Source organism: Rhinichthys klamathensis, unplaced genomic scaffold, assembly GCF_029890125.1.
Source record: "Rhinichthys klamathensis goyatoka isolate OS25496 unplaced genomic scaffold, OSU_Roscu_1.1 h1tg000029l_1, whole genome shotgun sequence".
Classification (NCBI taxonomy): domain Eukaryota; kingdom Metazoa; phylum Chordata; class Actinopteri; order Cypriniformes; family Leuciscidae; genus Rhinichthys; species Rhinichthys klamathensis.
The window spans coordinates 5,129,239-5,155,931 of NW_026606579.1; the positions used below are offsets into that span (position 1 = coordinate 5,129,239).

Genomic DNA, 26,693 nt, shown 5'->3' on the forward strand with positions numbered 1-26,693 from the left:
CCCTTTATACAACAATATTTTATTGGTTAAACACAAAGACAAAATTCCTTTCAAAACAAAACAAACAGCATGATCCCGGAAAGACAAGAAAATATCATTAAATATACAAAAAACCAACTTACCCTGCCGCTGACTGTTAATTGCAGAAAGGGGCTATTTGATGGATGTTGAACATATACTGTTATCAGGTAAAAAACAATGCCGGATGTCACATAATAAACATGTGCGATGGGAAACAGTGGGCACTTACTCTGCCATACAGAATGAAATCAGAATCATTCTTCAGTCCAGAAACAAACTGTACATTTAACACAAGATCTCCTGCAGTTGCTGAAGGAGGAGTATAAAATCCCTGCTGTGTACAGATGATATAGTCCATGTTTGGTTGTGGCGGGTCAGTGTCAGGACTCTGGGGGTGTTGGCTGACTCGGGGCACCACTGCGTGTGCGAAGCTGTGATTGGGCGATGTCTGCGAGCGCTGATTGGATCTTCTCCAGCAACATGTCTCCTCTGTAAACCACTTCTTCCAGACGGGCCGCAGCCTCCTGGTTCTCCTCTTCCAACTGCCTCAAACTGGCAGCCTGGCAAACAAGAGGGAGACGACGGATCACATGACATGTAGAGAAAAGGTATAAAATTGGGTCATTCCATGTCAAATCAACCAAATTACAGAAACCGACACAATTTTTAGATTTTGTCCATTTTTCTGAAGACAGACAAACATAAATAGTAAATATACATCCATGACTTTTAATATTTTGGCTTTTTTAATCACTGAGTAATCCAATATTTTATACAGGAGGGTCAAAATTACAATTTTCGCCTGAGATTTGGGGCCAAATTACAGGGGGTAAAAATGACTTATGGCAACATAATGGTAAAAGATGGCAACATTATTATTTTTTTACACAGAAATTGGTAGGTGTGTTAGTTAAATCTGTTGACTTTAGCCATCTTTCTTGCTTTATATGCCAACAGTGACCGGTCAAAGATGGAGAAAAGCACTTTTTGTGTTTTTCTGCCCCAAGTTTGCATTCCTGTGACTCGAGAAGTATTTAAGATATCTTAATAGCATTTTACATTACATTTAATTCTAGATTCTAGCTCTAAAACTTTTCTTTTGGTAGACACTATATGGCTCAATCCCAGAGATCTTGTTTATGGAGATCTTAATACGGTTCTGTGAGTAAATTGGTCAATTGTACACATTTTCAGTGGTCAAAAAAGGTTGCATACAAGCTGATACGTTATTTTAAAGAGGAATATCTGAACAACAAATAATGTTGAAAATAGAGATGCATCTTGTTTTTTTCTATCAACACAATTGCATAGAATATACGTCAATACTCAGCCAAAATATTAAATGTATTACTTTTTTATTTGTTTACGCATTTCTTTCACCAGAAAAAAATAATAATAATAATCCTTTTCGCAGAGGACCTCTAGTTGAATTGACACGGAACGACTAGATTCAACTCTATTGGTCTTGGACTCAACAACAAATAGAGTACACAGCCAGAAGCACAAAGCAGCATTTAAATAAATGACAGTAAAGTCCAACAGAATACAACAGCTGAGTTCTGGATGTAAAACACCTGTTCGTTTTCCATTAAAAAACAACAACAATTTGTACAACCTTAGTTTTAAGACAGCATGAACGTAAGACTATATGCTTGAAATGAAAAAAAAAAAAAGCTTATCCCTTAAAACTTTTCAGAAGACCTGGGAACCTGTCCTAGACTACATAAAAGGTTTACTTTGTTCTCCTGACACTAATGCTATTACACAATAATTGACTGCTACTGGAACGAGGACCAATACTAGAGAGAGGAATGTTTATTCTAATCAATTTATTTTCAATTATTATTTTTTTTTTTTTTTTTTGTGGGTGGGAGGGTTCTGGAAGGGTTTAAATTGAGACAGTTTGTAATTTCTTATTTTCAATTGAATGTATTCATTATGTGTTGTCTTGTTAAATACCAATAAAAAATAAATAAATTTTTTTTTTTTTAAACAAGCTTAACTCAATGATACTATAAAGTCGTTTTTATTTGATTACATCAATTGCAAACCACAGTTCATTGCCCTAAATACATTTAATAATAATTTACACAGGGTATATGCAGGAATCTTGAAGTTAATTTTAATACCTTTTCAAGACTTTTTCAAGACCTTCTCAATATTTTTTAATACCTCACCGCCACTTCAAGCTGTAACCATTTACATCAGTGATACTTTTAACTTAACAGTTTTAGTTTGTGATAAAGACTATAGACCACTCTGATAAAAAAAAAAATCAAATAGGCTGGGATAGTAAATCAAAGTAAAGTTTTTTTTTAATAAAAATGACTAAATTCACACACTTTTACGATGTTTTTGGGACTCAAACTGTTGGACAGCTAATTCAGAAAAAATACTTTCAAAATGTAAGACTTTATAAAGCCGTGATAAGACTTTAATACTTAAGGGTCTTAATTTTCCCAAAATTGATTTATCACCTTTTAATACTTTTCAAGACCCCGCGGATACCCTGGTATGTAAAAGATTAATATTTTGATCAATCTTTGGTCAATTTGGTTAATATTCACAGATAAATGGCGCCATCTTGTGGACATTTTGAGAAGTGCGCGCAATCCATCAAATCCTGTCCTAGTTAAAAAAGACTTAAATTTACATGAATTAAATAAAACAGCCATAAATGAGTGTATGTTCGAAATAAAAGTACTGAAATTAATTCTCTATCTGTTGTCTATGATGTTGTTGATGATCAGATGCTCCAGTATGGCCTTTGTAAAACTCATTCAATTATATTTACATCTACTATATAACCTTTATTTAGCTAATAAACATCTAAATAATCACAGCTCTGTGGAAATTACTATCTCCACGAGAGAAGTTCTATGTAAACGTAAACGCACTGATAAAAACAGCGCTCTGTCAGCAGGTATTTCATATTCCAAAACATTATTAATAATTCTGATAACATGCCAGATGAAATGGACTCGTAATTGCGCTGATGTATTTGCTTTTTTGTTTATTTTTCTGACAATGTTTGCGTATTCCATTCTCTTCACTCTTTATTCTATCAAACAACACATAAACCTTTTAAAACTGTAGTTTAAAATTAATGCATATATTTATGGGGAGTTGATGTTGTCCATTAGACTTTGAAAATGTATTTTGCCTGTTGTTTAGTGCTGTTATTATAAGTAAAAAGAACTGGAATTATTAAGATACACTAAATTAATTAGGTTTTTTTTTTTTATCCAGGCGATTTAGAATGTTTTATGCTTACTATACTTTGTTATAATTATTTTTACATGCTATATTCGTTACCGGTTTGTTTATCTGATCAAAGATTTTATTAAAAAAGGCATTTTAGTGACGGTGCACTGTATTTTTTATTTTTTGCACTCTTTCAGACTCTATTTATTGATGTAGAAGTGTGTTTTGTTTTGTATGTAAGGACGGAGGAAATTAAATTGCATAAATTACAGTATTTAAAAAGTATTAAAACCGTTTGTTCAGTTCAATGCCATTGTTATAATTGTCAAAAACAGAAATTAAACAAATAAATATTCGGTTCAATATCAGTTATCGGGAACATAAACATACAGATAATTGGTATCGGTTTTTAAAAAATCGATATCGGTCGATCTATAATTATTTTCCTGACGGATAAAATTAGAGTATGGTGAAAAAATGACAGCACATCCAGGCAAACAGATGCATAAGGATTATCTGTAGCGCAACCTTATTATCAAAAATAATTTATTTTAGCTGTTTTAGTGCCAACCCTTTTTTCATTATGCCCTTTTACAAAGTCTGAAAAACACAACAGGTGAAAACAGGTAGAGGAGAAAAAAACTAAAACATTATTCTCCATTGTTGCGGCTCCTCTCTTCCCAGTCTGTCAGTAACGCTCAGTTTACTTCCTGTCTCTATGAAGCCCCTCCTTCTGAAAGCACACTGTGCTCTGATTGGTCGGCTGGAGCAGTGTGTTGTGATTGGTCGAGCGCTTCGAGTGTGTTTGGGAAATGTCCCGCCCCTTACCATAACCACCAGTTTAACACACTACTAACTAACTCAACCAGGCCCCGCCCCTTTATTCTGCATATTAATTATTTAACTGAGGAATATTGTGACGTGTTCGTTCCCGGACGAAACTCAAGACTACAATGGAGTTCAGAAACACTGACACTGATATAGAGAATATTTGTAACTTTGCAGAGCTTTTTCATGCTCAAAACGCAACATTACACACTAAAGAAAGATGAAAATGCAGCAGAATAGACACCTTTAAAATGCAGTAGGCTCGTTTTGAAACATAAATGTACCTGCAGTGCAGCAGTCGATTCTTCACTAGGCAGAGAGTCGATCAGCACGTCAACATCTTTTGCTGTTCTTGCTATCAGTGCGGCGAACAGCTGAGCGTATTCTAGAACAACACACGACAGACATGTCCGTTAAACAACAGCACAGTATCTCCTCACACCCCCTTCAGCCCTGATGTTTGGTGCAGATGTGTGCAAGTACCCCAGTGCAGTCTGGGCGATGGGGCGGGGCAACACGTGTTGCTCCGCCCACCCCAAATATAATTGGCTTATTATACCGCAATCTTATTGGTGTAGACGATTCAGGTCTGAGCATGCGCATTCCTTTATGTACGATTTTGTGAATGATTTGGCCGTATTAAATTATTAGTTCACTTTAAAAAAAACTTTTGCTGATAATTTACTCACCCCCATGTCATCCAAGACGTCCATGTCTGTCTTTCTTCAGTCGAAAAGAAATTAATGTTTTTGATGAAAACATTCCAGGATTTTTCTCCATATAATGGACTTCAATGGGGTCCAAACGGTTCAAGGTCCAAATGACAGTTTCAGTGCAAACTGCAAACTGTTCAAATGGCTTTAAACGACACCAGACAATGAATAAGGGTCTTATCTAGCAAAACCATCGGCCATTTTAAAAATAAATAAAAGAGTTTAAGTTCGTGACATCACGTAATACGCAATTACATTGAAAAGGTCTCACAGAACAGAGTCATCACAGAACAAGAGCAAGGCGAGCATTTGTGCTTATAAAACGTAAACGTATTTATTTTTGAAATGACCGATCGTTTTGCTAGATAAGACCCTTATTCATCGTCTGGTATCGTTTAAAGCTCCACTGAAACTGTCATTTGGACCTTGAACCGTTTGGACCCCATTGAAGTCCATTATATGGAGAAAAATCCTGGAATGTTTTCATCAAAAACCTTCATTTCTTTTCGACTGAAGAAAGACAGACATGGACATCTTGGAAATTATCAGCAAAAGTGTTTTTAAAAGTGAACTAATCCTTTAAAGAAATATTAAATGCTAACTTTAATCGTATCTTATTATCGGTTTACCATGGTAATTTTAGTTAAGATCTATTGGCTAATGTTTTATTAGATGAAGTTATTGTTTAAAAACGAACACTTGGTGACGGCACCTGTACTTCAGGGAAATGTTTTACATTAGCGCTTCTTCATATTTCTATCAGGATCGGTGGATCAGCACAAACTCGGGATTTTTATGCAAATTATGATAATTCACTGTAAGAACGTAAACAGCTGATTTTAAATTCTAAAGCACAACCATTTTTTGTTGTCATTTTTAACGAGATTTGTTGTCCAATGCTTGCATTATTTGGTACAAAGTGCAATACAATGTTTAATCATGGCTCATGTCATTGTTTACCTGTTAATAAAATGAGGGGCTATATATTGGTTCTGTAAAGAATAAAAAAATTTAATATTTTTAAATTTTAACACTCACATATAGGCTAGCTGCATAACCATTAAAAAAAACACTGCTGTAAATCTGTGCAATTATAATATAATAAAATAAATAAAATGTCCAGCAGAGAAGTGATATGAACATATATATTAAAAAAAATCATAAATAAATAATTATATTTTCTATAGATCGACATAATAACATGTTTTAGTAAAAAAATATTTTTTCTTTTTCACATTTCAGCACTGCACGGTTTTTATTCCCAAATTTTCAAAAACCCAATGGCCAGGGCTTGTATGCTATTTGGTAGCCAATTATTGTCTTATTTATCACCGTGGTTTTGCTTTAAAATAAAATAAAACGCACTTTCGGATTTATCCGATGTTTTACTGAAATACAGTGAATTATCATCATTTGTGTAAAATCCCGAGTTTGTGTTTATTCACTGATCCTAATGGAAAAACAAAGAAGCATAAACAAATGATGTAAAATTACGGAGCCCTAAAAATATTGTCTATATCAGTATATTTAGAAATGATCTCTCCTTTGATATGCCAGTAATTTCATGCAGTCATGCTTATCGCCCACTAAAAGCACTGACTTATCTGCAGGGTAAATTAATATAGTAGTATAGCTAGGCTAAATCTCAAACAGTGTATCATTAATCAGCAACATATTTCGTGATATCGCCTAGCCATAAAACTGCTCAATATTAAAGCTTATAATACTATGACTTTTTGTAAAGCTGCTTTGAAACGATGTGAATTTAGCGCTATACGAATAAATTTTGACAGTAACTTCATCTAACTTGATGCGTACGTTCATCAAAACATTATCCAATTGATCGTTACTGAAATTGCCACTTAATTAGGGGTGTAACGATACCCTCATGTCACGATTCGATACATATCACGCGATCCTGAACTCACAATAATACGATATTATTGCGATAGTCCAAGACATATGATAAAAGGTTAAAGATTAAAATGCTAAATTTGATATTACATTGTGTGTGTAAATGAATAGTCTTGGACTTGGTGCCGAAAACCCAAAGCACAGGACAATAGAGACACCAGAATACAAAATATTGATGATTCTGAAGCTTAAAACACAGAATTATTTTAGATGAACATGCTTTCACTCTGACTAGTTGTATTTAAAATATTGTAGGCCACGTTTTACTGGCAACATCAGACATTTGGCATTATCAGGACCCACAAATACTCCCTCAGTGCATTATTATGCATTATATATAGTAGTTCAATGTAGTACTGACACTAACTCTGTAAATGTGAATTTTTTTCTCACATAGTAATTTTTATTTTGGGTGAACTAAACGCAATACATATTGACACTATCCACGATACATATTGTTGCATTTTTGTATTGCGATATATTGTGACACGATATCTTGTTACACCCCTACACTTAATATTTCTATAGTACGGCCAAACAGCGTTGTAGATCATTCATAAACTCGTTTGTACATAAGGAATGCGAATGCTCATGCCTCAAGCGTCTACGCCAATAATATTGCTGTATTATAAACCAATAGACTAAATGTGTCCATCGTCCAGACTGCACTCTGGGGTTACTCGATGTGTGCACCTTCTGTGGGGTTGGAGGGCTGGTCTTTGTTGATGGCGGTCTGTATGTTGCTGAACGAGGCCGGGGGTGCGCACTGCTGCAGGACTCCAATCGCATTACAGAACTGATCAGCCAGCTGAAACACACACATCACAGCCATAAATCAAACACACAGCGCAAGCATACAACACACATGTGGGTATTTGTCTTTGCTCAATAAACATGGTGAAAAGTTGTAAAACTTCATTGCTTACTGCTAATATTGTGAATGTTTTTGATAACACTTTAAAATAATGCCGCATTAGTTAATGCATTAACTAAACGAACATCAACAATACATTTATACAGTACAGACACAACTTTTGATTTTATTAATGTGTATTGGTAAATGTTGGAATTACAATTGAATAACCCGAAGCAAAATTAATAAACACTTTAGAAATATTTGTCATTGTTAGTTAATGTTAAATAAAGTTAACAAATGGAACCTTATTGTAAGGTGTTCCCATGTTTAAAAAATTAATAATTTTTTTTTTTAAATATGTAAAAACAAGAGTAACGTTACATGACAAAAGACTTTAAAGAACACTCTGAGAAAAGAAACAATGTTTTGGCATGTCACAAACGAATAATAATAATAAATAACGAAATGATTGTATATTCAAAACAGACTGTATACCGGGAAAATGTATGAATTACTTTCATATATTTTATATATGCCGGTATGCATTTATTTAACTCTATGTAAATTTAAGAATGGCACTTGAGCTACTATTACATTTAAATGTCCCATTAAAACATACTTTAAAATAACACCTACTAATTTAATTAAAGTATTGTCTTCTTTCTGTACAAATTAATGTGCAAACTTTAATTGTTTATTCATTCTCAACTGAATGCTATGCTAAAACCTTCATGCGCTGCAGTATATTAATATGACTTCTTCCACATAATATGACTTCATGAACTAGACTACTGAATAAATATGATTTGACGATATTTGCCGTCTTCTGCAACTTATAATTCATGAAAAAAACGTTTAAATTAGTCTTACGGAGTTAACAGCATCCTGAAGCTGCGTTAGCCTGTCCGCCATGTTGGCGCGTTCTCGTTACTTTTCCGTTTCCGCCGACGCAGAGTTCAAAGCGAGATCACGTGATGCCATTCAGTCGCGCCTGCGCAGTGCGCACTACAGCCAGACTACTGCAGGCGAAACGCTCGTTTTTCTCCAAAGTTGTTGCACTGTACCGCAGTACAGGAGTGAGTGACACTTCCGGAGGATAAATGTGAAGCTTCAACATGAGTCGAGCATCTGATCGCTGCTAAAGCGTGTTTATAGACTGGACTGATCCGTGAAAATGCCACTAAAGAGAGAATGTTTGGTTTTGCTCGTCTTGTCGTGGGTCAGTTCTGTGCGCGCGCAGGATGAAAGTGAGTAAACAAACATTAAACATCTTTATCATAATCACTGATACAAACGCGTACATTTAACAAATGACATTTGGTTGGAGTATGAGACAGCAGAGACATTATTTACCAACTTAAATAATTCCCCGTGAATTAACCTCGTTATTAGTACTACATAATGCTACAAAAGCTTGTTTTTCTAGGCTGTTTTATGTTTTCTGAGGTGTCTCACACCTGTATTCTTTATGAACTGGACTAAACTAATGTACGGGAGGTTTTGAGAGCTCACTAAACCCAAGTAAGTCCCCACAGTAAGACCAAGTGTATATTATGTTCAATTTAATTCACATTTATGTGTATATCGTTTGCATTTCTAATCTGTAATGTCCATATTTCAGAAATGTACAGGTCTAAGATAATACAAATCACGCAATGTATTAATTGTAGGCAGAAACAATGAGCTAATTGAAGTAATTATTACATAATTGTGAACATAATGATTACAATATACAGAAAATTTGGCAAGTGGTGCATGCAGTATGACCTATGCAATATTAGGCAGAAAAATCTGGGACATTTATAGAAAATGTAAGCAGAATATATATATAAAAAAAGTTTGCATATGTGTTTTATGTTTCTGTTACATGCATCAGGCTTTTATATCTCATAGTATGAAATAGTGAGAAGATGGAGGAGGTAAAAACATTTAATTCAGAGCCCCAAATCTTAATCTTGAGATCTTCATAACAGTAAGATAACAGACTTCTTCCATAAAATGCATATAAATATCAGTCGTGAAATATCTGCCAATAATATGTCTTATTATAAACATATAATGCAATGAAATACAATGATGACTGAGAGATGAACAAACAAACCTTCCTCAAAATCCTGATGATCATATTTGAGACTCACAGATTTTTCTAATAATTGATGCATGGATAATGAAGTAAAGCTAAGTTGCTTCAGTCCAGTTGAAATATTACGTTTATCATTTAAGATTTCACAGCAAAAAGACATTTGTAGAATTATACTGAAAGACTGTAGCAGTGTTGCATTCTCTTTTCTCCCTTTTTTTTCTCTTTTAATAAACTTCATTCCTGCTTACGAAGCACCGACAACAATGAAACAGAGCAACAATCTATGAGATGCAATTTAGAAACTATTTCCACATTCCTAAAAGAGAAAGAGAGAGATTCTTCCAGAGCAGTGAAGTGATTTCCGTCTTCAAGATCTCTACAGACCTCAAAACAAAGACTTTGCGGACATTAAAACTGTTTGTTAAACATTTTTAAATGATGTAGAAGAACCAATTTAGCAAGTTTTAGAGAAAAACGAACATGTTTAGCGGCTTCCCACCTCATGTAAAGGTAGCATATTTCTAATTTGCTTTCAGGTTTTCTGTGTTTTGACGTACCGCAGGTTTGAGTCATTGTGAAAAAGATTTCACAGGAAGTCAGAGCAAACCGTGACCCTTCTTTCTACACCAAATCACATAAACTGTCAAAAGCCACTTCCTCTTTTGAAGTGTTCAGTGGCATCTCTCCTCTGTCTAATGAGTTGAAGCTCTGTGCAAGAACTCTTTATATCGAGGGCAAAAACATCCCTTTTTTATTTAGATATAATGTTATAAACCTAAGCTATATTAGTGTATACAATTCTAATACTTGAACTGTAGAAAAAATTTCGTTTAAGACTTCTTGCACCGAGAAATTAATAGAGGTGAAATTAATTTAGATTTTTAAAAAATTATAATTTATTAACTGTGTATAGATGATATGCTATAAAAAAAAATATATATGAATAAATAATTATTTCTTAAATATTTAAACATATAATATGTAAAAGGATTTTAACATAAAAAATCACACAGGGTTTTTTATGGTTAGAAAAATGTTTGAAAAATGGGTAAAACAGCTCCAGGGGTCAAATATTGCACCTTTATTATAATATTGGAAAAATCAGATACAGATACAATCATGTTTTGCAGACCGCGTGGTGTTTTCTTTGGGAACCTTCCAGAATGTGAGTGTCCCAGTGAACGGGACGGTTCAAGCTGTTGTTTCCCGGATTCCTGCTGACGTTTCCTTCATAACACTGCAGTTTCACACACAACACAGCAATGTTACACTCTCATACACACAGGTAAGTTATCACACACACACACACACACACACACACAGCACTGACATACACGAGTAAGAAATACACACACACACACACACTGCTGACCCAGTTGCATGGGGGTTGAGCGAGCAAGACATGTGAGAGTTTAATCACAAGCTCTGATCTCAACACACACACACACACACACACCCCTCCATGCATTCTATTCATAATGTCAGCAGTCACGCAGCTGTAGTGCACTGAACACAAGATCAGACACGTAGTTAAAGTCAACATGAAACGCTGTTCGGAACCGATGTTACTTCCATATATAGAGTGTATATTTATATATATTATATATGTGTGTGTGTTTGTGTATGTGTGTATTGGTCAGGTCCCTCTTTACGGTTTTTCGGTCACAGCAGTGGATGCTGGACTGTTGTCCAGCCTGATACCGAGCCAGACCACTCTCTCCTGGTTCCTGAAGACACCCGACGGGAGCAGCGCAGCAGGAGTTGGTGTGATTCTGCCATACACCAGCACTGGTTAGAGAACAACACAAACACTCTCATTAACAGACTAATGACTGGAACAGAGAATATTCAGTGTGTGTGTGCAATGTCTTGTTGTGTGCAGATCCCGTTCCAGGAGCGTGTAATCTGGAATTTGCACTGGAGATTGATCCAAACATCTACCTGCTATACAACTTGTTTGAGACCACGATTACCTTTGCACCTGCTAACATCGGATATGAAAGGTGAGAGAAATTGAATAAAGTCATGAACTTATCAGGGCATTATAAAGGGTCATGAAACCCTCTGTTTCAGTACCAGTTAGTTGAAAAATACTAAAAAAAAGAAAAGGGAGACAGTATAGGCCACACAGGAACGTACAACTTGCAAGTATGCCTCTACTGTACTTGATGTCACAGTTTTAAGCCTCTATCACATGAAAAGCAACACATTTTGCCCGTAAATAATTAAGAGAAGCGTCTCTTCTCATAGGATAAGGATGAGGAAGTCTCATTAATAATTAGAGGCCGATGAGTCATCGATGTACTATAATGTGAGAGAACTTCACATCCTGGTGATTTTAAAGCCAGAAGACAAAAATAGCGCAGAAAAAGCTAAAAAGTAATAAACGGAGCCCTAACCAGCTTTCTCCTATAATTAAAATCAATGGATGATAAAATCATCGTCTTCTGTGATGTGCAACACAAACACCTCTGTTAAATTCGGCATGAAACTGAAGTTGCGCTAGTCTATTGTGCCGTATATCCGAGTGAAACGGCCTCTGGAAGAAGAACGAATGTGGGCGGGGCTTGATTTTGTCTGTGGGGAATTGATTGGATGCTTGTGGTTTGCTATTGGCTGATCTCATGTGAGTGACAGGTTAAGCTCCACCCTCATCATGCCCTCGCTGCAAGAGGGAGGGGAAGTTATTCTGATTCAAGATTACGAAGCACATGAATTTAAAAAAAAAAAGATGTGCACAGATCAATCATTTACAATAAATGCTACAATATTCCATTAAAAAAAAAATCTAAATCATGTTGTTGTTTTTTTTCAGAGGGGAAAGTCCTCCAGCGTGTGATGTGGACACGGGCTTGAGTACTCGTTGGCGTCTGGTTTATGAGGTGTATCAGTATTTTCTCCCGGAAGGCGACCAATCGGAGCGGAGTCTGATCAGCGCTATGGAGAGAGTGGCCAATGTGCAGAACCTGCAGGACAACAGCAGAAAAGTGTGTGAAATCTCTCTCTGTTCTTACTCACAACTTTCTGTTATGTTGTTTTAGTGCGTTTTTTCCCTTAGTTTTGTTTGTTTATTCAAATATGAACATGCCAGTCACACTGTTTCAACATTTATGATAATCATAAATGCTTCTTGAGCATCAAATCATCATATTAGAGTGATTTCTGAAGGATCATGTGACACTGAAGACTGGAGTAATGATGCTGAAAATTCAGCTTTGATCACAGGAATAAATTACATTTTACAATATATTCACATAGAAAACTGCCATTTTAAATGTAATATTTCACTGTTTTTACTGTATTTTTGATCAAATAAATGCAGGATAGGTGAGCCGAAGAGACTTCTTTCAAAATGCAACATTGTAACAATTTAAGTTCATTTTTTGGAGCAAAGCTAATGATCTACAGGTCTGAAAACACCCTTAGTTTATCATTTATTTAATTTATTTAGTTGTAAATTTACATTAAGGTTTCATTTGTTAACATGAACTAACAAACAACAATGTTTATCTCAACATTTACTAATACATTTTAAAGATCAAAGATTAGCATTAGTTAATGCACTGTGAACTCACATGAATATGAATATTTTTATTAAGTAAAGTTTCATAACGGCTGTAAAATGTGTTCACTCATTGTTAGTTCCTGTTAGGTAATGCATTAACTAATGTTAACAAATGAGAAGTGTTACTGATTAGTTTATTCTACTCTTTCAGGTGGTGACTTTATCCTCTCACGACCGGACGCAGTTCTCCTTTAACTCTTTGCCGGGTCAGGGTGTGATTTTCTCTGTTATTGTGAGAGATCCAGTGCTCAACTCTTCGGCGTCCTACATCCCCGTTCACACCTACGCCTGCAGCTTCAACTCCTCGCTGGACGGATGCAGCGATTTAGGTTAGAAGACCGACAAATCCCCGCAGAGATTCGCTGTAGATTTGTGCTGCGGGATTTTATTCATAAATTAAGAATGAAGTCCCCTTAAAACTCATTTTTGATCCCCCAAATTACATTTTTAAATGTTGGAAAAAAATGTCTTCATGCCTTAAAATAGCTTGAATGTAACTCGACACCCTTGTCTCATTTAGTATACGCGTTCTATGAATATGCAAATGAGCCCCGCCTCCACTCACTCACTCAGCTCAGAGATCCACTGGTTGACGATCACATGTTGATCTGATTGGTTACAAGGTCGTTTGTGACATCAGAAACACCAGCGATTTCAAACCGTGTTTTTGAGACTGTCTTTGGTTCACTGCAGTTTTAAAGAGAAAATACTCAGCAATGCTGTCGACTTATGAATTTGCACATGGTGCACACAAAGCATATTAAAAACACCACATAGACATATAAACAACACTAAAAACTTGATTTTCACCACAGGGGGACTTTAATATGTGAGGTCAGCTCCTTCAGCTACATCATACGTGAAAACATTGTTCTTTAATAGTTTCTGTGACAGGTTTATGGTTTGACTGAGTATTTAAATGTGTTTTTATTCATTTATTGTTTTTTATATCTATAGGGCTATTGAATGTTTGAGAATTCATGTTTAGAAAGTTATTGAATATTGCTTTTATTGTGAAGCTCTTTGACTTTGAGTTCTTTTTAAATGTGCTTCTAAAAGGGCGTTGAGTGACGATTTCATATTGTTGTGATATGATTATATGGCATTATATCGAAAGTGAGAAGAGCTGAAATCTGTTTTCTCTCTCCTTTTGGCAGGGAGAGTTTCGACTAAAGTGTTTTTCACTTTGATCGGTTTGGCTGGGCTGTTTGTGTGTTTTGTGGGCCATCGCTTCTTCAAATGTGGTAAGTGATGTTTTTCTTTCTTTATTTAGAAACACACCACGTTACTGCTATTCATATCTGTGGATCTACTAGAGAGACCCCAAGTATTTTAGGTCTGGGAAAGTCTTTGCCACAGTTTTGAAGAGTCAAAGTTTGACAGATATTATACTTACTGATATATATAGTATAGTTACTGAACACTGAAATGGATAGCATGTTTTCAAAGAGGTCATAAGATGCATAATTTCTCCACTTGAAATGTTAGTCAAGGCTTCTTGCACAACAAACAGTCCATTCAGTGTTTTATTACCATTTCAACACTCTCTCCATTAGAAATAAATGGCTGGTTTTTAAGACTTTTCTGTAACTTTTAGTGCTTTGTTACGGGTTAATGTATTAGGTGAAGCTAAATAATACGATAAGGTTTCTAATCTGTTAACATGACTCTTATACCAATAGGATATACCAGAGTAGCTTCTCATAAAACACATATATTTAAAATCTATAGAAAAAAAAAGTTGAAAAGTCAAAATATTAATAAAAACTGTAACAATATCTCAATGATACTAAAATAAAACTGATTGAGATTGATGAAAATGAATGCATATAAAGTAAACACACCGGATGTTACCAGTAAGATGTTAATTTCTGTGTTTTTCAGAGCTGTTCTGCATGGGCTTCGGGTTTATGGCGTTTCTCTTCTTCATCCTGATCACCAGAACCACAACGCTGGAATACGACAGTGAGTCGTTACACACGACGTACCGAGTCACTGTAGAATTAGATCAAAACTGCTAGTGTCTGCCTGAACATTTAGCATTAGCTTTCTGATCATCTGTTAGATCTGTATGTATTTTAGCTCATATTCAGAGTTTCATTGCATTCTGGATGATTTGTGGTGAACTGATGTCTAAATATGACACAGAAGTTGTGTTTTTTGCGTGTAATATAACTGAAACTGGCTACACAAACTGGTTTAGCCGGCAGTGAGTGTCATTATGCGTCACGAGCTCGCGTCGCAGAGGATTGAGGTTATTGTTCTGTCGTAACTCTCTGAAGATCAGTCATGTGCCGTGGATTTCAGCTGGAGCTGTAAAACCAGTCCGTCTCTATCAAATGCAATGCAAAAAATGCTTTTCTTACTTAGTTAATGCTTTTTTTTCTTAAATTATGCTTTTGCCTGTAGTGTCTTAACTTTAAAAAGTGTTTTAAGAACAAACTTGAGCTAATTAAAATGAAAGCAACTAAGGAGTCAACTTACAACTATCTCAGAAAATTAAAAATCATTTAAAAACAATGTTCTTCCTCGTTTCAGCAACGCCTGTCCTGCAAACACACAAACATCTCTGCAAAAAATGCTTTCTTACTTAGTATTTTTGTCTTGTTTCCAGTCCAAATATCAAACATTTCTTAAAACAAGATGCATTTACTAAAGTAGTAAAATGATATAAGATATTAAGTCTTGTTTTTTGGGGGATATAAATAAAAATTAAGTGAGTTTTTGCTTAAAACAAGCAAAATTATCTGCCAATGGGGTAAGAAAAATAATGTTGTTTCTGTTTGAATTAAGATAATCTTTCTCACCCCATTGGCAGATAATTTTGCTTGTTTTAAGCATCAGCTTGCTTAATTTTGATTAATTCTCCCGGAAAACAAGACTTAATATCTTATATCATTTTACTACTTTAGTAAATGCATCTTGTTTTAAGAAATGTTTGATATTTGGACTGGAAACAAGACAAAAATACTAAGTAAGAAAGCATTTTTTGCAGAGATGTTTGTGTGTTTGCAGGACAGGCGTTGTTGAAACGAGGAAGAACATTTTTTTAAATGATTTTTAATTCTCTGAGATAGTTGTAAGTTGACTCCTTAGTTGCTTTCTGAGTAATCAAATCATTTTAAGTTAAGACACTATAGGCAAAAGCATAATTTGTTTCGTGCACTGATCAATTTTGGTAAAGTTTTCTACCATAGCATGTCTTCTTTCAGACTAGTGAAAGGAAAACATTTAAGTGTTATCTATTTGCGTCTGTAGATAAATTTTATTATCAATACATCTCTTTAAAGGCCACAAGTTATGAGTCAGAACGCTCCACTTCTGCAGCTTTATTACACACACACACACCAAACTTGATCTATATCTGAAGGTTTTTTAGGGTTTTGTTCATAAGACATTCACCTGATTTTATTCTTAATAAATTGTTTTTTTTCTGACTGTTGACGGTATTTTCTGATCCATGGATGGGTAAAAAGAGATCCATAATCACTCTAATATGTCAGTAAAATGATACAATAATTCTGCACCAGGCTTTATCCAATGTTCAAATTTCTATTATGGAAATGTATGCAAATTAGCATATTTAAATATACAAAACTATCATCTCAATGTACTGTGGTTATATCTATTAGTTAAAATTCACCTTTAGCGTCTTGGCTTAAAGGAACAGTTCACCCAATAATGAAAATTAGCCCATGATTTACTCACCCTGAAGCCATCATAGGTGTATATGACTTTCTTCTTTCAGACGAATACAATCGGAGTTATATTAAGAAATATCCTGGCTCTTAAAAAAATATACCCATTCACTCCCATTATTAAGTTTTTATATTTTTAATATAACTCAGATTGTATTCGTAAAGAAGAATGTCAGTTACACCTAGGATGGCGTTCAGGGTGAGTAAATCATGGGGTAATTCTCATTTTTGGGTGAACTAGCCCTTTAAACGGCTTGTTTGACCCTGATCGTCTCTCCCCAGTCCGATTGGCTCTGACAGCGCTGATGGGCGTGGTCGGGGGCGTGGCCCTGGTGATGAGCTGGTGGCGGTTCGGTTCGGTCATGGCCTGCGTGCTGGTGGTCGGACTCATACTTGGCTTTCTCATCTCCTCTATTGCCTTTTTCACTCCACTTGGTAAGAAATCATGTTCAAAACCTTCATCTTTTATTCAGAATCATCTCTTTATAGTCTTGCTGGTAAAATGCGGGGATGCAAACAAACAATTATTTTGAAAATCGATTAATAATCGAAAAATATATTTTTTTTTTAGCATATATTTTTTTAAAGTAAGTTATTACATCCTCCAAACAGTCTGCAAACTGAGGAATATATCTATGTAGGCTATATGTTATACATTATGTGCCAAAACGGTTAATATAAAAATATAAACATTAGATTTTAAAACTTTCCCATCATAACAAAGTAAAACAAAATCACAGACTAAACTAAACATGTGCATTCAGTTATCTGGAAATAGTAAATACATTATATTTATACCTCATTAAAACAGTCCCAGTTATTCAGTTATTTTAGTTTAGTTTTATTTTAGTTTTATTAATATTTTTGCTTTCATGTTAATTTTAGTTACATTTTTATGTGCTTTTGTCATTTTATTTATTTTTTTATATATATATTTATTTCTATTTAGGATTTATGTTTATTTCAGTTTTAGTTTTTATTTATTTCCAGTTTTTTCAGTTTATTGCTCAGGCAACACGTCTAATTTTCATTTAGTTTAGTTTTTCAACTAATATTTATACTTTTATTATATTTAAGCTTTATTTCATTTAACAGAAATGTTATTGGTAATAAACCTGCTGCCATTTAATACATTTAATGTCCAAAAAAAGCATATTTATGATAGCACAACAAAACAACAAAATGCAAATACTCATGTGAGTTTCAAAGAAAAGTATTATAAAACAGAAAAATGTTTTAAAACATGTATTAAATGCGTTTAAACGGCTCGTAGATCTGTCGAAGCACCTGACAGGGCAAGCCACACTTAATCCAATGAAATGGAAACACAAGCAATGAAACGCAAGTAGCGACTGATATTTTCTTCTTTAGCTTGAAGGAGTTGTTTGCAGTATGATCTATAACATGCATTTAGATAAAAAGATGGGGTGATTAAATTCCATGCCGACTAAAACATGAAAGCATGTCTCATGTTTATGATAACTTAAGTCGTGGGCTTCTCCTGCAGCAGCGTCAATTCAAATGTGTTGCCAATAATGTTCATTATTAGTTGTTTATCTCATTTATTTATTTATTTTCCAGGTGATCTTCCTATATTCCATAACGATGCTGTGTTCTGGGTGGTGTTTGCTTGCATAATGGTAGTTGTTCCTCTGTTCTTCATCAGGTGGCCCAGAGAGGTGAGGTTTCTGTTTTTAAAAGAAGTTTCTTGTACAGTGAAATATTATTAAAATTTAAAGTAACTGTTTTCAATTCGAATAATAAATGATACTTGATCACCAGATCATCATATTAGAGTGATTTCTGAAGGATCATGTGACACTGAAGACTGGAGTAATGATGCTGAAAATTCAGCTTTGATCACAGGAATAAATTACACTTTACTATATATTCACATAGAAAACAGATATTTAAACTGTAATAATATTTCACAACTTTTACTGTTTTTTTTTAATCAAATAAATGTTTTTAAAAATCTTAATTATTCCAGACCTTTGACCACTAGTGTATATTTATGATATTTAAGAGTTCACATCCGACACCTAAACAACATGCGCACACGTTTATCTGTGTGTTTTAGGGCAATATAGTTACATGTGGAGTGGTTGGTGCGTATGCGGTGGTCCTGTCCGTCAATGCCTACACCTACACCAGTCTGTCCTACATCACGCTGGACGTCCTGAAACGCTTCCTCAACAACAACTTCAGCCGAGCGTTTATCTCAGTCCCACTGCAGGATATCGGTAGGTCACTTAAACTGATGTATGTCATTTTAAATATATTGTACATTTATAACACTATACTTTCTACCTTAACTGGTTAACGCTGATGTGTGAGTGTTTGTAACACAACAGCTATGGGAGAAAAAAAAAAAATATATATATATATATATATATATATGAAGAGTTTGGTTCCAAAACGTGATAAACGACATTTAAAAAAAAAAATAGTTACTGCAAAAATCAGTATTGTATCTGGTTGCATGGTATTGAAAAGTCAATGTTTAATTTGAAGTAAAATGCGATATCCGCCATGTTATTCTGTTATGTTTTCTCCCTTTCTTTCCAAACCGTGACAAACGCCAGTCTCCCTTCTCTGCAGAATGCGATATATCCGCTCTCAACCAATCACAACGCACCCTTCCACGCAATGTAAACAGTAACGGCAGCGCCTTAAATACACCCGGCTTCCTAGTTCTTCTTATCTATTTTGTACTTTTCGATCAACAAACAAACAAAAAAATGAATAATTTTGACGGCATTGATGAACCTGTGGTTGTTTCTGCGGTGGGTAAGAAACGTAAGGCATCAAAATCGAATCATTTACGTGAGGAGATTAAGAAGATGAGGCACTCGGGAGGAGGAAAAATGTTTTCAATCTTCTTTACAGTTCTTAATAAAAATATTATACTAATAAACTTATGTTGTTGTGTATTTTCAACACTTTCAATATGAAAAAAAAAACTTTTATATTGATTCAATGGATTAATCGCATTTTGATTTATTGCATTTTGGGGGGAAAATAATCCGTTTTTATAATAAATCTTTGAAAATCAAAACCTGGATTTTTATTTTTTTTTGTTATTATGACCTACAAATGCTATGTGAAAGTTTGAAACAGAAAATAGTGGTTTTCATCTTTCCACTTTCTTGGTAAAGAAAACACATTTTTACTCAAATTAATCTAAATGGATTTATTGCGTTTTGGAACCAAACTCTTCATATATATATATATATTGTTTTCATGAATTAAATTAATTAGGCATGTTTTTTTTTTTTATTAAATTTTAATTAAACCACTAAAACGGAATCCAGAAAAATTCAAACATGGAATTTGAAAAAAAATAATAAAATGGAATTTGGAAAAAAATTAAACTGATTTTACAGGGCGCAAATGGGAACGCAAAAATATATGTGTTGTAGTTTCCGTTTACCACTAAAGAAGTTTGTCATGTCTGATTTGCAACCAATGCTACAATTTTCATAATCATTTGTTAACCAACATGTGAGCTCATTGTTTCAGCCTTATTATTACATTGTAAAAAAAAATTTTTTTTAGCTAACTGTGATTTGTAGATCTACATTTCTGAAATGCATAAATAACACCGTTACCTCTGATAACAGATCACTCTAAATTGTAACGTGGACTCTTTAAAACGATGTGTATTGTGAAAAGCGCAATGCAAATAAATGTGAATTGAATTGATATTTCTCCAGATTTCATCCTGATCACCGTGTGGGTCGTTCTGGGCGTTTCGGGAATCGTCGTGCAGCTTTATCGGGAGAAGACGCGCGCGTTTTTCCCGCCGAGCCCGTACTTAATGTGGAAGCAAGAACGAGAGCGCCGGAAAACCAACGTTCTGGATCCCAGCCACCACAAGCCATCTCTGTCCACTCGAGTCCTGGGACGTATCCGGCAACTCACGCGGCGCACGGAACCGGCCGGCGAAACCACACCTCTCCTGCTTTAACCCTTGACCTTTGACTGTAGATCCTCCTGCTCAAACTCGTGGAGAAGCGTTACACTCGGATCGTGCTCGATTTTAAGAGCCTGACGACTGTGGAGAAACTCACACATGAAGCACTAATGCTGTGTTTGATCCCGTTGCTGTTCTCTGACCAGGTTTAGTCATGTTAATAACCTCTGCTATATACAGCAGCTGCCTCAGCCTGATTTTTAGATGCATTTTAGCAGCTTAGAGGAAACATTAAACTCGGTGCACATCTTCAGTCCTATCCGGTGGAGATTTTTTTAAATATTTTTTATTGTGTCTACTTAGCATAGGGTCTCTCAGCACAATGTGCCTGTCCGAACGAGTAAGGGTTTTTAAAAGACATGCAATTTATTTTTCATGTTCACCACTAAAATGAATGTATGACTGCCGACGGAATGAACAGGTATTCAATAGCAACCACTGGTGTTTGTGTGTGTTTTCTGTGTCTAAGTCCCTGCTGATCCTCGCAGATGATGGAAATAACAAGTTCCTGTGGGATTTTGACTCCTGCACTCGGAAATTAGGATTTTAAATGCACATTTATTTTGAGTGTAAGAGGAATATTGAGAATCTGTGGAGTTTAAAAGTGTATGTACTTTCAGATGTGCTTTATAATAACTGAATATGTAGCTCTTATGGAGACACGAACCCAAGTTCAATGTGTTCTCTCTCTAACAGACTCCAGCTCTGTATGATGGGTAATTATGCAATACAGTGGCATATGAGCCTATTCATTAATTTCTGGCATCCTCAGGGTTTCTTCATGTGATCTTTGTGTCTCTCACAGAAGCAAACTGACTTTTTCTAAAGCATTTAATACGTGCATTGAAGACTTTACATGTTGAAACTGTTTTTAAGTGATAGCAGTGTATTATTTCTGTTTTGTATAAAATTGTCTAATAATTAAATGTTTAATAAAGTTGTTATTTGTGCCATAATACCTAAATAATATTGTTTTCTATTCCAAGAATCAGAGTTATGTTATTAGTATATTGAGATACTATTATAGTTATTAATATTTACAGCACGTTTACACGACAGTGATGTACTTAAAACGGAAAAGGTTTTCTTTTGTGTGAGTAATTGGCAATGTCACTTTGTAAACAAACACTACTCGCCTATAGACTGAACACGTAACACGCATGTACGGTGTTGTCTTGGCATCTAGCTGAAATAATAATGTTTAATAATTAATGCTTTATTGGCGTATTAATTAACACTGAACTGATCATCTCACTGCTTTGATGCCTTTCAAGTCTAAATAAAATCGATTTTCTGCATAATGTCACGTAATTGTGAGTGAATCAAGATAGTAAATGAGACCAACGTCAAGTGTTTTAGTTTTATTATTATTTTGAATTGGCTTTTATTTTTATATTTTTGTTAATTTGAGTAAAATTGAGTATGCACTTTTGTCATTCTATTGCTTTATTTACAGTTAATAATTTTGGTACTCACGCTGACATGCTTAAACTTATATTAAACTTCATATCGTCAAGGCAACATTTCTAAATATTTAGTTTTTTTTTCCAACTAATATTTATATTTTATTTCAATTAACAGAAACATTTTTAGGATTTCTCCAATTATAATAACCCCAGGTTTGCAGTGGATTAATACTGCAGCTGAAAAGCACATTCGTTTCAGAGGTGGAACAAGTTATTATATTTTCTTTGGAATAACATGCACTGCTATATTTAAACTATAATTTAATTTACACTAAAACATACTTTCTGAATCCTGAATGAAATCAGCCACTGTTCATTCAACAACGGTTTTAATCACTTTCAATGATACTTCCACTCATACTCAAATAAAACACGGTTACAAACACAACAAGCAAAAAGAAACAATATGACACACTGTGACATTTCCTTTACAAAGTCCCGTGTTCAGGTAAAGTAATCATTCACAATCTGCCTATAGGTCATTCCACAAATGATTGTTTTCATATGGCTGAATCAGTCAATTTGGTCATTGCACTTTTCCAGCCTGAAGACATGATAATGGAGAGATGGAAAAGTAATGGAATCCCAGATTTCACAAGCTCTTCCTGCAAAACCCCTCATGACAGACAGCCGTGTGAGGTCATCACGGCCCTGTAATGGAGGATTGTGGGATTTGTTGGGCAGCTCTGTCTGAATGATGGTTTGTAAACTCGGAGTCTCTGTTGGCCTTTAGCTCTTCCTCAGACTGACATCTGTGCTGGTGAGCAGTGGAGACAGAGACGTGCTGTCAGACGAGTCGTCTCTCTTCAGCACCAGAAACGCCTCGCGACTGATTCCCAACAGCTCGCGTAAACCGCTGTTCTCCAGCTGCAACATATAAACCATAATATCACAACTCCACAGTCCCCCGCTTACACAGTCCCAGACTAAAATGCACGTTTTAACTGAAAGAATATCTTAAAATATGCCTTTTTTTGTCTCAAAATGCACACCCCCCTGTGGTAAAAATCAAGTTTTTAGTGTTGTTTACATGTCTATGTGGTGTTTTTAATATGCTTTAAGACAAAGCATACGTAAGTTCATAAGTCGACAGCATTGCTGAGTATTTTCTGCTTAAAACTGCAGTGAACCAAAGACAGTCTCAAAAACACGGTTTGAAATCGCTGGTGTTTCTGACGTCACAAACGAGCTTGTAACCAATCAGATCAACGTGTGATCGTCAACCAGTGGATCTCTGAGCTGAGTGAGTGAGTGGAGGCAGGGCTCATTTGCATATTCATAGAACCCTGTATTCTAAATAAGGCAAGGGTGTCGAGTTACATTCAAGATATTTTAAGGCATGGAGACATTTTTTAAAGGAAAAAACATTTAAATATATGTAATTTTGGTTATCAAAAGTGAGTTTTAAGTGATAAAATTATTTACTACAGGGGGACTTTAAATGCCCTAATTATACTAAGGCCAATTATGGCTTAATCTAAACCCTGTCTGTGAAACTAGGCCTACAAGTGTTTAGTTAACTGCGGTATAGGCCTGGTATGACGATATATATATCATCATATATATATCAAAAATTAGATTCTTTTTTATTAAAATACTCGTAATCAGACTACAGTTATTCTTTTGTTATTGATAACATGATTACATATTCACACAACGGCAACCCCTGCAGTTCCTTCGTGAACTCCTTGTGTGACTTAATGGTTAATGCACTTCATGTTGTTGATCGCAAAGAATAGAATATATTTTCTCTTTCTCATTTTGTGAAATTGAGTGCGTTTCACCTGCAGACGTTTGATTCTCTCCTCATCCTCACACAGTCGCCCTTCATCCACCTCGATGGCTTTCCTCATCACCGTGGCCATTTCATTTATTTTCTCAATGTGCGCTTGCATCTCCTGCAACATAAACACAGTAATAAATGCCTATTTGAGCCCCAGCACTATAGGGTAAATCTCAGCAAAGGCGTCTGCGGGACTGACATTAGTGTGCTGTTCTCTGAGCTGAGTGACTATAGCAGGATCATCTTTCTTGCTGGTCATCAGAAGGCGAAACACCTGCTCTCTGTATTTGCTCATGATCAGCTCCAGCGCAGACTGATGCTCCTCCAGCGACGTGCGCAGCTCTGCCGAGAGACAGGTGAGGATTTAGATACAAAACTTGAGCTTTCAGTTGCAAACCCTCCAAACACACCTTTGTTTTCATGCTGCAGTTCCCGTATTTGCCGGTTTTCCTGCTGGATTCCCATGACCAGAGTAGAGCGTGGCCGATGTCTCGCCACCTGGTTCAACACCTCGATCTCATCCTGATACTGAGAGAACAAGCAATATTATAGGGATGAGACTTGATTTAATTCATTGGGCAGACTGAGAACAAGCAATAATACCTGCTTCATGGCCTCCACTCTCTTATTCAGCAGTGTGGTTTGTTCAATCAGGATCTCAGCAGCATTGTCATGATCTCGGAGTCTCTCCACCAGTGATTTGGCATCGGCCAGCACCTTCTCAAGTGTACAGGTCATTCCTGAGGAGCACAAGAAACACACTTGGACTGACTAGCTGTCATGATTACATTAATAAATCCAGAAAAAGAGCCAGTGAACAAAGTCTGATACTCTACGTATCAAACACTCTTTTACTGCCATTATTGCCTTAAACGTAGTCGTTATACATCTTGATTTCAGAAACACTGAAAGGTAAGTGTCAAATGTTTTGGTAGAAGCCTAGCATTAGCATCTGCGAATACAAACCTACCATTGTAGTAATAAAATGTTAAATCGTGTAAATAAACACTGACCTGTAGCCAGAAAGACTTTTTGCCTTGTTGTATTTACTAATAGCACCGTGAATAATGTTAAACGTATGTAAAAACCTATCTTACCTTCTCTACAGCAACGACTCAGTTTGAACACTTCCTGTTGCCGCGGTCGTGACGTCACGCGCAAGGATTTCTGGGAAATGTAGGCGCCGACTTCATGCATTATTACAGAGTACACCGTCCACATGAGGGCGCAATGGACACATTTACTGAATGTTTAAACTGCAAATAGTAATATTATGAATGTGTATTACTGACTGTAAAATAAGCAAATCCCTTTGGTGAGACGTATTATATTCTGTATTATTCTCTAAATGTCTCTGGCCTCAAAATTCCCTTATAAAGCTCCTGCTAATGTTCTTTTACTAACTGAGTTTGAGGGGTTTTATAAGTGCAGAGAGGCCAGTTTAATCCCCAATGTGACCCAGAGTGGGTAATCAGATTTTACCTGTGCAAACTAATCCTGCCTTGTGATTATGACTCAATTTTATATCCAAGGTCCAATTTACTAACCTAAGAGGAATCTTTTCAAAGTTTTTTTTTCCTGCTGCCTAAAGTTATTTAAAGCATTTAGGTTGTTCAGGCTCACTTTCCCACACAGAAACACAAAAGCAGTGAGATGGATAATTCAGTACGTATTTTATTTAACCATAGGCACAGGCAAATCTCAAATTATTTTAATATATCATTAATATTAGAATTACATGTCATTTTAATATCGTTTTCTTCAAAAGTGTAAGCTACTTATTTAATAACTAGTTATTTGAGGGGTTATAAAATTATTTTATTTAATCATTGACATTTTCTATACTATTAGCTATATATTGTTATTTTTTATACATTATTGTACTGAATAAAATGCAAATAAAGTTTGATTTTGAGTTATAAAAATATATAAAATAGCGGACATTTGTGTTAATTTCTTATTTTCCTTTTAGTACTGCGTTGAAAGAAGCTCCGCCCACCTGCTCTCATGTCCCCGCCCCTTTCCATTGAGTCTTTTGATGTGCGCTCTGATTGGCTGTTTTGAACCGCGAATCCCTCTCAACTGAACATTCCAAGTCGCGTGGAGGAAAAGCAACAGAGATTCAGCTGATGCGCGTCCACGTACCCACGCGCGCCCCCCTGCCTGCATCCGCGGAGCCAAACGTGGATCAAACAAACTTAGTCAACTGAAGAGAAACAACTAAGTTACTGAGACAACTAAACAAACACATTTAACCCTGGTGAGTTTAATCGTGTTGTTGTTGTTTTTTAATCCAAACCCTCGAAACCAGTCCGGAGTAAAGTTAGTGAGAGGTGTGACTTTGTTTTTCCTGAAGATTATGTGCTTGTTTTATAAGATAATTTCCTCAGAAAAGGAAATAAAATGTCAACAAACCAGACTTAAGTGATAAAAGACGGTGTTGTTTATGTTTGGCAGTTATACTAAAAGAGGAGGTTTGAAGGAAGTTACATGACTTTTCCATGGAAAGTGCGTAATGAATAACTGCATTTAAAAATACAACTCGCATATTTGAGATTAAGAAAACATCTTAAATGGTTTGAGTTT

General features: G+C 35.4%; 3 protein-coding genes across 3 annotated transcripts; 1 reads left to right on the plus strand and 2 right to left on the minus strand.

The window, feature by feature from the left end:
* Nucleotides 1–8,547, minus strand: med21 (mediator complex subunit 21). Its single transcript, XM_056245372.1, has 4 exons — nucleotides 8,407–8,547; nucleotides 7,374–7,488; nucleotides 4,338–4,438; nucleotides 1–581 (listed from the first exon to the last, which is right to left on the minus strand). The coding sequence occupies exons 1-4, from the start codon at nucleotides 8,446–8,448 to the stop codon at nucleotides 402–404; spliced, it is 438 nt and encodes a 145-aa protein (XP_056101347.1). The 5' UTR covers nucleotides 8,449–8,547; the 3' UTR covers nucleotides 1–401.
* A 15-nt stretch (nucleotides 8,548–8,562) lies between these two features.
* Nucleotides 8,563–21,332, plus strand: tm7sf3 (transmembrane 7 superfamily member 3). The gene is made up of 12 exons (XM_056245370.1): nucleotides 8,563–8,783; nucleotides 10,750–10,904; nucleotides 11,260–11,410; nucleotides 11,502–11,622; nucleotides 12,435–12,606; nucleotides 13,336–13,513; nucleotides 14,342–14,428; nucleotides 15,069–15,149; nucleotides 17,165–17,317; nucleotides 18,464–18,561; nucleotides 18,963–19,125; nucleotides 20,599–21,332. Exons 1-12 carry the CDS (start codon nucleotides 8,711–8,713, stop codon nucleotides 20,850–20,852), a joined length of 1,686 nt encoding a protein of 561 aa, XP_056101345.1. The 5' UTR covers nucleotides 8,563–8,710; the 3' UTR covers nucleotides 20,853–21,332.
* Nucleotides 21,333–22,730: 1,398 nt separating this feature from the next.
* fgfr1op2 (FGFR1 oncogene partner 2) lies at nucleotides 22,731–25,284 on the minus strand. Its single transcript, XM_056245371.1, has 6 exons — nucleotides 25,205–25,284; nucleotides 24,711–24,847; nucleotides 24,518–24,635; nucleotides 24,307–24,449; nucleotides 24,109–24,222; nucleotides 22,731–23,191 (listed from the first exon to the last, which is right to left on the minus strand). Exons 2-6 carry the CDS (start codon nucleotides 24,843–24,845, stop codon nucleotides 23,054–23,056), a joined length of 648 nt encoding a protein of 215 aa, XP_056101346.1. The 5' UTR covers nucleotides 24,846–24,847; nucleotides 25,205–25,284; the 3' UTR covers nucleotides 22,731–23,053.
* Nucleotides 25,285–26,693: the final 1,409 nt, after the last annotated feature.

Bases quoted from the DNA above. Each gene is read 5' to 3' on its own strand.
- fgfr1op2 (XM_056245371.1), bottom strand. From the start codon at position 24,845: ATGACCTGTACACTTGAGAAGGTGCTGGCCGATGCCAAATCACTGGTG. The intron at 24,450-24,517 runs GTGTGTTTGGAG...GTCTCTCGGCAG, and splicing joins ACTGCAGCATGAAAACAAAG to AGCTGCGCACGTCGCTGGAG. The intron at 23,192-24,108 runs GTGAAACGCACT...TATATGTTGCAG, and splicing joins AGAGAATCAAACGTCTGCAG to CTGGAGAACAGCGGTTTACG.
- med21 (XM_056245372.1), bottom strand. From the start codon at position 8,448: ATGGCGGACAGGCTAACGCAGCTTCAGGATGCTGTTAACTCC. The intron at 7,489-8,406 runs GTAAGACTAATT...TGTGTGTTTCAG, and splicing joins TTCAGGATGCTGTTAACTCC to CTGGCTGATCAGTTCTGTAA. The intron at 4,439-7,373 runs GTGCACACATCG...GTGTTGTTCTAG, and splicing joins GCCCTCCAACCCCACAGAAG to AATACGCTCAGCTGTTCGCC.
- tm7sf3 (XM_056245370.1), top strand. From the start codon at position 8,711: ATGCCACTAAAGAGAGAATGTTTGGTTTTGCTCGTCTTGTCGTGGGTC. The intron at 10,905-11,259 runs GTAAGTTATCAC...TGTATTGGTCAG, and splicing joins TTACACTCTCATACACACAG to GTCCCTCTTTACGGTTTTTC. The intron at 12,607-13,335 runs GTGTGTGAAATC...CTACTCTTTCAG, and splicing joins TGCAGGACAACAGCAGAAAA to GTGGTGACTTTATCCTCTCA.